General features: G+C 37.0%; 1 protein-coding gene across 1 annotated transcript; it reads right to left on the reverse strand.

The window, feature by feature from the left end:
- Positions 1 to 5,515: 5,515 nt before the first annotated feature.
- Positions 5,516 to 10,640, reverse strand: LOC123544465 (uncharacterized; the record flags this gene model as incomplete). The annotated part of the gene is given in 3 exon segments (XM_053534855.1): positions 5,516 to 5,630; positions 6,003 to 6,094; positions 9,351 to 10,640. Coding segments are annotated over 3 exon segments (1,110 nt in total), but the record flags the coding sequence as incomplete, so codon positions are not given.
- Positions 10,641 to 10,700: the final 60 nt, after the last annotated feature.

Here is a 10,700-nt window from a genome sequence, read left to right on the forward strand (position 1 = left end):
TGCACACCACACATCATCTTATCAAGGCAAACATTTGTGCCAAAGCAATAAAGAATCTCTCAATCCGTGGCTGACTTACAGCCCGGTAAAGCAAAACAGCACCAAGTTTTGACCTTTGGCCTCAAAGTATGACCTATAAGCTACCAATCTGGTTCTTGCACGCAACACACCGTGTCATTAAGGCAAACATATGTGTCAACTTATTTAAGAATCCTTTGATCCATGGATAAGTTACTGTCATGTATGCTTGAACTAAAACGTACATTAACTGAAATCGTTTGGATTTCTAAGGTATCATTTAGTCAGTATTTTGTAAAAGAAAAAGGTCTTTTCCTCAAAGTGGATCCAAATATATTACCTATAGGTGCTTTTAAAATAATCAAGAAAAACTATTCTGTCAAGATCTAAAAACAGAATCTAACGATCAAGTATATTTTCAAGACAAGCTAGACGATATAATAAAAAAGACACGTATTTAAGCAAGATTAGTTAATTCATAATGCAAGTTCTTTACGATGCATTTGGTTTTTGCCGAACATACTATTACTGTGGACAGAATGCTGAGGACCAGATGGCAGTGATATGTCATTCAAACAACAGCACGACAAGCAAATATAACTTACCTGCCCTTCCAATATACCATACCAGGACAACAGTTTATCCCAACCTTCCTCTGGTACAAGCTGATAGTCCAAGTCGTCAATAAGATGTTCTTTCAGTTTAACCATTCCTTCTGTGTAAAAAATCATCCATTAATATTCCTTATTATATTTCATTTTTATTGAAATTGCTAGTCATCCTGGAAAAAGTTCTCTTGTAAATATGCTAAACAGTAAACTATATATTTGTCTTGGATCTCCACTCGTCGAGTACCCATGACCGACTACTTACGTTTCAATGCAACTGTAAACCGGGGATTCCTATAGTTCTATAGAAGCCATGTAACCACTACAGTTACACCTAATATACAGCAAAACACACCTTATAACTACAAATAAGCCAACTGACAAATGTTCTTGACGCCAGCATAGCGATAAATGCATGTTGCTGTAAATAATTTAATTTTTACAAAGAGCTATCGGAGACTATTCAACAGTCTTCTCAATTGAATGAATATGAATGTCGAAAAAGGGACATAATTTTATTAAATTGCCAAACAGGATTATAAAACGTGTACAATGCGTATCAGCTCATGGCAATGGACAATTGTGTGAAGTTACAATCATTTCCCATTAGTGGGTACTGAGATACCAGCTAACATAGAAGAACTTAACCAAATACAGCTAAGACGAATAAGGTGCATAATTTTGTAACAGTGCAAAGTAAAGTTATGGAACCTATGCACTGCATGTCAGATCATCTCAGTGATCAAGTGTGTGAAGTTTCAATCCTTTCCCATTAGTGGGTACTGAGATACCAGCTTAAATACAAAAACATAACCAAAAAACAGCTTATTCAAAAAGCGGGCATAATTTTGTAATACTGCAAAGTAGAGTTATGGAACCTATGCACTGCATGTCAGATCATCACAGTGAACATGTGTGTGAAGTTTCAATCCATTCCCATTAGTGGGCACTGAGATACCAGCTTACACATAAAACCTTAACCAAAACTTTCTAAGTCGGAAAAGGAGAATACTTGTGTAAAAAAGCAAAGTACTGTTATGTATTGTGGCTGATTTCTGCCATTTCGTGTTGTGTCGGCGGGGCGAAAACACGACAACACGAAAACACGACAAATGCCTAATTTGTCGAGTTTTCGTGTTGTCGTGTCGACGGGGCAAAAACACGAAAACACGACAAATTTTATGCGAAACCCCGACGTTTAAAGGGCGCCGACACGACAGATTTGTCTGTCGACTTTTCGTGTTGGCGGATATAAATTTGTCGTGTCGGCGCCCTTTATTTGTCGTGTTTTCGCCCCGCCGACACGACAACACGGAAACTCGACAAATTAGGTATTTGTCGTGTTTTCGTGTTGTCGTGTTTTCCCCCATCCAACACGACAAATACATACTTTGTCGAGTTTTCGTGTTGTCGTGTTTTCGTCCCGCCGACAAGAAAACACAAAAACTCGACATATTATGTATTTGTCGAGTTTTCGTGTTGTCGTGTTATCGCCCCGCCGACACGACAACACGAAAACACGACAAATTCTTTTTAGACATCTCTTATAAAATGTTGAGTTATTCTGAAGCCAGTGGTAAAGGGTTTTGGAAGCATTTTTCTTTCTATTCGAACGAAGCACCAATTCAAAATTTATTTATATTCCTTAAAGCTGTATTAGGAGATTTGAGATTATAAAACAGTACAATAATATGTCAGATGTCAGTTATCGTTTTAAGCATACGAAGTGTATGTTTTACTGACCCCGTTCCAGAAATATTCCATTGGGGTGCGGGGAGCGGCAACAGTTAAAGAATGAAGGCGGCATCGGCGAGCCGTGTAATGTTTGAAATACATATATAAAATGTTGGCTTCTGCTGCAAATTTTGAGGTACGGTTAACCCGCTCCTGACAGTGGAGTCACAGGGTCTTTCCCTTGTCATTTTTTGAAATATAGGTATAAAATGGTGGTCCCTGTTGCATTTTTTTCCAAAATTTGAGATATGTTAGGGGGCCATGCCCTCCGATTTAGTGGGTCAGAGGGTATCCTCACGGACATTTTTGAAATATAGGAATAGAATGATGGCTTCTGTTGCATTTTTGGGTTTAAATTCTGAAGAAGAAAAATATTCCTTCGCCAAAATAGTTGAATTGGGTGCAACTATGACGAGTACAGGTCACTTTGGACGTTGGGGTTTGGGTTTGGGTTGGGGGATGGCACGGTCATCGGCCCCTGCCCAGGACCGAGCCTGTACAAATAGAAAAATAATTACGTATATGCATGGGCCTCAATGAAGACTAACTTATTTACACAAAATAACAAACCCCCGTGCCTCAAAATTTGGGCTCAAAATGCACCAGAGGCCACCATTTTATACATTTAAAGGCAGATACGCACTGACTCTCCTAACATGAGGGTTTAACCCTTTCCGTACCTAACCCCACTCGGCACACCGAAACACGACAAATAAAGGGCACCGACACGACATATTTGTACCCGCCAACACGAAAACTCGACAGATAAATCTGTTGTGTCGGCGCCATTTAAACGTCGAGTTTTCGCGTAACATTTGTCATGTTTTCGTGTTTTCGCCCCGCCGACACGAACACCCGACAAATTAGGTTTTTGTCGAGTTTTCATGTTGTCGTGTTTTCGCCCCGCCAACACGCCAACACGAAATGGCAGAAATCAGCCACCGTAGTTATGGAATCTGTGCAGTGTAAGTCAGTTTATCACAGCAAAAAAGTGTGTCAAGTTTCAATCTATTCCCACAAGTGGTTACTGAGATACCACCTTACATACAATAACTTAACCAAATCGGGACGCAAACGCGGACGCCGACGCATGGGTGAGTCCAATAGCTCTACATATTCTTTGAATAGTTGAGCTAAAAACTTTACCCCACTATCAATGTAAAGTAAGAGCTGGCTTTTACTTGAAATAATGTGTATTTACTTTGTTTTAATAACAGAAATAAATCGTGACCAATACTAAATTTTCTGATAAAGTTTATTACGGAAAAGTATTGGACAAACAAAGTCTACCTTTTTTCTTTTAAAAAGATGGATCTTCAAGCTACTGAAGAATAGCAAACCTCACACATGAAATAAGGCGGTTCGGCACTGCACAGTATTATACGATAATAAATTCAAATTATTTCAAAATTTAGACCTGCGCCTTCCTTTCATCTTTTCCATTTAATTAGTAAGTCTAGTGCAAAAGGATTATTAAATGTGGGTTAACAGGTTTTGCACTTATATACTATCCTGAACAGAACTATAAAGTTTTACCAATTTTTCTACATACACACATATATGGAAAAGTGACCACACACCTCACCGGCCGTGTTTTGACGAAACAGAATAATTTGTATATTTTTCGTAAAAAGTCATCCTTTAGCTCTGTAGGCCTCTATGTGTAGCGAAACCGTTTGCACAACTTTGGTAGAAGACCACACAAGGAATATACTGGCCAAGTTTCATCAAAATCCAATTAGTGGAGGAGATATCGTTTAATGAAATTGTTGACGGACGGGCGCACGCATGCGCGACAGACGACAGACACAGCATGATTACAATAGATCACCATGAGTACTCCATGCACAGATGAGCAAAACATTAAAACAAAGACTTATTAATATCTAGTCAGTAGCCAGACTTACTGGTTCTATCATTATGTCAAGTTAAACCAAAATCAATCCTATGGTGCAGATATAAACAAGGAGCTGCGTTCAATAAACGCTTGATGCGCCCGGTGGCATCCTTGTAGATAGATTTTGCACCTAAGTCCAAAACGAGGTCAAGGCCAAGGTCAAACTGAGGTCAGGTGATGTCAGAAGATGAGGAATGGTCACAGGTTACATCTGCATTAGTATCAAATCATTTTAGTAAGGGGTATTGATGCTAGACGAAACGGTCCCATTTGGTTAACCAAGAGATGACCCATATAAAGCAACCTAAGTCCAAAATGAGGTCAAGGTCAAGGTCAAACTTAGGTCAGGCGATGCCTGAAGATGAGGAATGGTCACAGGTTACATATGCATTAGTATCAAGTCATTCTGGTAAGGGGCATTGATGCTAGACGAAACGGTCCCATTTTGTTAACCAAGAAATGGCCCATATAAAGCAACCTAAGCCAAAATGAGGTCAAGGTCAAGGTCAAACTGAGGTCAGATGATGTTTGAAGTTGAGGAATGGTCAAAGGTTACATCTGCATTAGTATAAATTCATTCTAGTAAGTGGTATTGATGCTAGACGAAACGGTCCCATTTGGTTAACCAAGGGATGGCCCATATAAAGCAACCTACCAAAACGAGGTTAAGGTAAGGTCAAGGTCAAACTGAGGTCAGGTGATGTTTGAAGATGAGAATTGATCACAGGTTACATCTAGTATCAAGTCATTCTAGTAAGGGGTATTGATGCTAGACGAAACGGTCCCATTTGGTTAACCTCGTACGGACGGACGGATGGACGAACGAACGAACGGACGGACGGACAGGACAATCACTATATGCCTCCCGCATCAGTAGATGCCGGGGGCATAAAAACGTCTGAAGTTGCGTTGAAACCTATTCCATTCTTTCAAAATTATAATGGGAAAGTCATCTATGACGTTTCATTCGCTTGCTATATAATTTACTGAAATGCAAACTATGCTCTCAATCGCAAACACAATTCTGTTGAAATAAACTTTTTAAGAACAATAGAGACACAATTTCATCAAAATGACAGCAAAGTTAATGAAGCAAAGTCAAAGTTCTGACATTATCACGAGAAAGGCATGTACGGACTTTGATTCAGTTGTGGTGGCTTATAACACATATATGACTCTACATGTAGTCATTAACAAATATGTCACGATGAGCCGTGTCGACAAAATGGTTAAAGATGGCGTTACCTTGCAAGATTGTTGTGTTATCGATAGGTCCCGGATGAGCTGACTGCTCACCAACATTATAATGATCCCAGCTCTCGTATCCGACATAGCTCTTCCATTGTTTGAACCACTTCTCATCCAGGATATACCTTTTTAATACAATCTGAATATTGTCCAGTGTGGTCATTCATTTAATTAACTAATACGAAATATATTTATTTTTTTCAATTTATTAAGGTGTCTCATGTTATTTATGTTAACATATTTTTTCACTTGTATTTGTACGATGAATGGAATTCATTTGAACCATAGAAAGAATGGTTCTGATAGGTCGTCAATACATACAAATATATAATCTAATTCTGCAGTTTCCTGTTGGAAACGGTATACGAAAAGTTTATTATTGAACGCTACAGTTTGCTTTACTATATCCTACATAAACAAAAAAATCAAGTTCAGACATTACTTTTACGTGTATACCACAGTGTAAATGTCGAGTTTTTTTTAGATTCTAGGCTTACCAGGCGTCACCTTTAATCAATGGTCTTTGTAATTTGTTTGCTATGAATGTTTTCTGTGTCTCAACATCAACCATTTCTATGACTGGGTTTGGCTGAAATTAGGTTTATTATACGTTAACGCAAGTAATATAAAGAGAACTGCTGGCAAAAATACATTTTAAACATACTGAAATTATCATTATACGCAAGTACAGCAAGTTTTGATTGTATGTCTTATTGGACTTTACAAAATTTTTAACAAAAATTGCTTAGTTAAAAAGTGGTGTATCCCTTAAATTACTGCAGGTACAGCTACGCATCTTGTCATACTATTTACATTATCATTACGAGCAAGTACAGCAAGTTTTAGTTTGAAAACAAATATCTTAGTTAAAGAGGGGCATAATTCTAGAACTATTGCAGGCAGAGCTACACAAAATTGCAATAGTAATGAACATTGCCACTATTAGTAAGTACAGAAATATCTAAGTACTAAAGAAGATATTGGGCTTATGGTGTATCCCTTAAATTACTGCAGGTACAGCTACGCATCTTGTCATACTATTTACATTATCATTACGAGCAAGTACAGCAAGTTTTAGTTTGAAAACAAATATCTTAGTTAAAGAGGGGCATAATTCTAGAACTATTGCAGGCAGAGCTACACAAAATTGCAATAGTAATGAACATTGCCACTATTAGTAAGTACAGAAATATCTAAGTACTAAAGAAGATATTGGGCTTACTGAAAGACTTTGATAAACGAGGACGCCGACGCCGAGTCCAGTGCAATTAGCCTTTCTTGTTGCTCGTAAAGTTAGCAGGAAATGAAAAAAAAAATATTCAAGAAAGACAAAAGAAACAGATGGCTTAGTACAAAAAGCGCATAATTACACAAAAGATAATAAGAGTTGTTGAACCTATGACATTTATTTGGTATTAGCATGGCAAAGAAGGATGACCGAATCAATGTTGTCGCAGAGTTGCCTCGGCCTAGCGTTTGTTTCGGAGAGGGTCCGATATTTCACGTTTGTTCTGAGAAATATTGCATTTCTCATACCTCATTTGTTCAACTTGCATATTATATAACATATTTCCGGCCTGAAATTTAATAATCTGCGCATGTGATATTCTCTTACACAGTTTACTAGGCGCTTATAGATATTTTGCTTATAAACCGTTTGTCTTTTGGCAAACCACATTACCAAAATAAAAACAATGACGAAAAATGACAAACAATGACTGGATTACTGCAAAGTCGCACGACTTCCCTTGATTTTTAATATATTTTTTTTTCTTTTTTAACTGTTGTTGATATTGTGTTTTGTTGTTTGTTTTTCATTGATAATTTTGAAACATTGTTTAAACAATTATACTGATTTTTAAAAAATGTTAACTCTTTTTATCTTATCGGCCGTCGCCTCGGTCAATATTCATATTTCTCCCGGTAAACATTCTTCATATCACCCTCTCAGAACGCAATATTAAACGGCTTTTTTGTCTTTTAAGGTTCTTGTAAAGCCTTTTGAAACCACCTCTAGTGATTTAAAAGGAATTATAAATGTTACCTTTTTTGGTGGAGGTGGGTGAAGGGACTACAAGCAAATATCTACTTTGTTTAACTTTATATTATACAATGAATAGGGATCTTGCAAACTGCACACGTTTTAGTGGTATGAGCAATTTGCATATGAAATTTATGGTTCACTGTACACATCACAGTGAAGATCATTCTAAATTCAAGATGGTAGGAATATCTTTAAGAATACTTTGGCGACCTGTGGAGTTTTAACTTATGGGTCGGCTAGTTTTAAGAAATAAAGAAAAGATCAAACGAAAGAAAAAACACACAACTAGAAGGAAGCGATGGTGATATAATAAGGCCAAAAAGGAAGCCGCAAGCGATTAAGAGGCAAATCATGCGAATCGCACCGAATGGCTGATGTAACTTATATGTTCCATTGTATAAGGCTGAGAATTTGGACACTTAAACGTCTTTAATTAGTGTGTCTGCTGGAATATTGAAGGTTTCAGGAACAAAATATTTCATACTGATTGGACCATATTCTTCTTTTTTAGAAACATAACAACAGCATTTATAGAAATTTACATCAAATTTCGTCCCCGCTGCGATAAAATAGGGTTATTATGATAGAAGCTAGATCTCGGCTTGAGTGGATTTTGCCAGATGGTGCGCAAGCGTTGAAACATCCAAAACATCTTATTTGTCACAAAGGTTAACATACATCGTAACCTTCGAATACATGGTCAATATGTGAAAACAGACTCCATTGCGACCCTCTCATTGTGCGCAACAAATTCAAGCATCGAACCCGGATGTCACACTCACGAGATTTAGGGCTAAATTATAGCCACGAATTACATTATCCGTGGCCACTAAGTTTGTTATGTTCGAGGACGAAGACTTAGCGCATCAAATCACTACATTAGGATGTTAAACAGAAAAAAGCGAATATATGTAAAGACGGTAGAATGGTCCTGTCCTTGAGTCCAATCCTGGGGTACCACAACTGATGACCAAAATTTAAAACAGACATTGCAACCAAAATTTTACAAGATGATCATTATATATTTATATAGATGTGCCCTAGAAGAAACTTTTGCTATGCTTTAACTTGTATTATATATACCTCCAACTTTTGGTTTGTTGTTTTGTTATCGAATGTTTATCGATGTGAAAATAGAACTGAATGAAGTTTTTATGTGCGCTATTGATAGAACGCATATTGAATGAAAGTAGTCAAGGAACTACGGTGGCACAGAGGTTACACATATGTTTTTATACTAATACGTGCGCATGTAATAACTAATACGTGCGCACATACTAGTATAAAACATCTTCGCAGGTATAAAGTAACACTTGCGCACGTAATAGCTATTACTTGCGCACGTAATAAGTTATGTGTGCAGATGTTTTTTGTAAAAAAAATTGTAAAAATGCAAAGTAGAGTTATGGAAAAGCGTTATAACTTATTACGTGCGCAAGTAAAAGCTATTACGTGCGCATATGTTTTTTCTACTAATATGTGAGCTGATATTTTATACAAATACGTGTGGTGATGTTTTTAAACTAATACGTGCGCACGCATTAGCTATTACGTGCGCATGCAATAAGTTATACGTGTGCAGATGTGTTTTTTTCTACTTATATGTACGCTTATGTACATGCGCACCTATTAGTTATTAGGTGCGCAAGTATTAGTATAAAAAATCTATGCCACCTCTGTGCCTACGTAAGCAATTCATATTTACTTGTGAAATACATGCCGCATTTTTGACAGAATTCATATAGGTATATAATAAAAAAAATCAACTGATTTAATTCGATATAAAAAAAAACGCTATTACCTCTAGTGCTTTCTCCTGGACCAAACATTTTGAGATACTGGTATCTTCGGGTTGTTTGAATACAATTTTCCCTAACTGCACAGATGTTTGTAAGATGTGTTCGATATCTGCAACGGATTCAAACTCGTAACTGCTCACATGGTGTTCTTTCATCCGCCTCAATTCGTCTTCAAACATTTTCCCCTTGTTCTGTGCACTCTTCATTGTCATGAACAGTTCGCATCGTTTGGCGTCTTTTAATTTCTGTACTATATCAGACTGTACAGCTGATGTCTGTGACATTATCACAGACAGTCTTGACGAGTTATCTTGTATCACTGTCATGTCTTTGTCATTTATTGCTTTTACATCTGATTTCATTTTCTCTATCCTTGTTTCTACCCATTTCAATATCTGTTCTCTTAGCAATTCTATTTTTGACAGCGCTGTTTCAGAAATCGCCTCTGCAGATTTCGTCTCACTTGCTAGAAAAGAATCCATACTAGATGTTTCATCAACAAGTGCCTCTAAATCGCGTTTAAATGCGGAAAATTCTTGTCCCTTTTCCAGTTGCTTTACCAACTCAGGTAAATGATTTACCTCAGTACAATCTTTGTGGCTGTTCTTCTTGCAAAGAGAACAAAAGAACGTGTTACAACTGGAACAATAGAACTTGATAATCTCTTCTTCGTGACCAGGGCACGGGTTAAAGCATACGTCTTGGGGCATATTTGTCTTGTCCTTGTGCACATGATCTGGTAAAAATTCTGTATGGTAATTCAAACATTTTCCACATAAATACCGTACACAATCCACACAATATCCGTCGGCGCTGCGATTTTTACCTTTCTTCTTGCATAATTCGCAATACATTTCCACAATTTCTTCTGATCCTTTGTCTTCTAAAAACTCTTTTGATGACATGATAATTATATCTAGCAGTCGACACAAACCCTCAAGTCAATAAACCTGATATCACAATATCACTTTTCAAAATCATATGCTCAGTGTTTTACACTTCCTTGTGTAGTTGTATTTATACAATACTACCAAACACAGGTATAAATATAGAAGGATAACAAAAACGTTATCGGAAACGTCAATTATGTCTTTATTGGTAATTCAGGTTTACTTCATGGTAAATCAGGGTTTTCTTTATAGTCAATACGATTCAAAATTGTCACGGATAATGGTTTCACTACCCGATTTACCTTTTCCCAATAGTAACATTTAACATGTTATTGTTACAAATACCGTGCGAGAGTAGTATTGTACAATTTATTTGACCTATCAAAATTTGTTCCCGGCTTTCATTATATTTTGTTCACGCCTATATAAGATTAACATGAAAGCCAGAAACATGTTTTGACA

The sequence above is a fragment of the Mercenaria mercenaria genome, unplaced genomic scaffold (assembly GCF_021730395.1).
Source record: "Mercenaria mercenaria strain notata unplaced genomic scaffold, MADL_Memer_1 contig_4177, whole genome shotgun sequence".
NCBI lineage: Eukaryota > Metazoa > Mollusca > Bivalvia > Venerida > Veneridae > Mercenaria > Mercenaria mercenaria.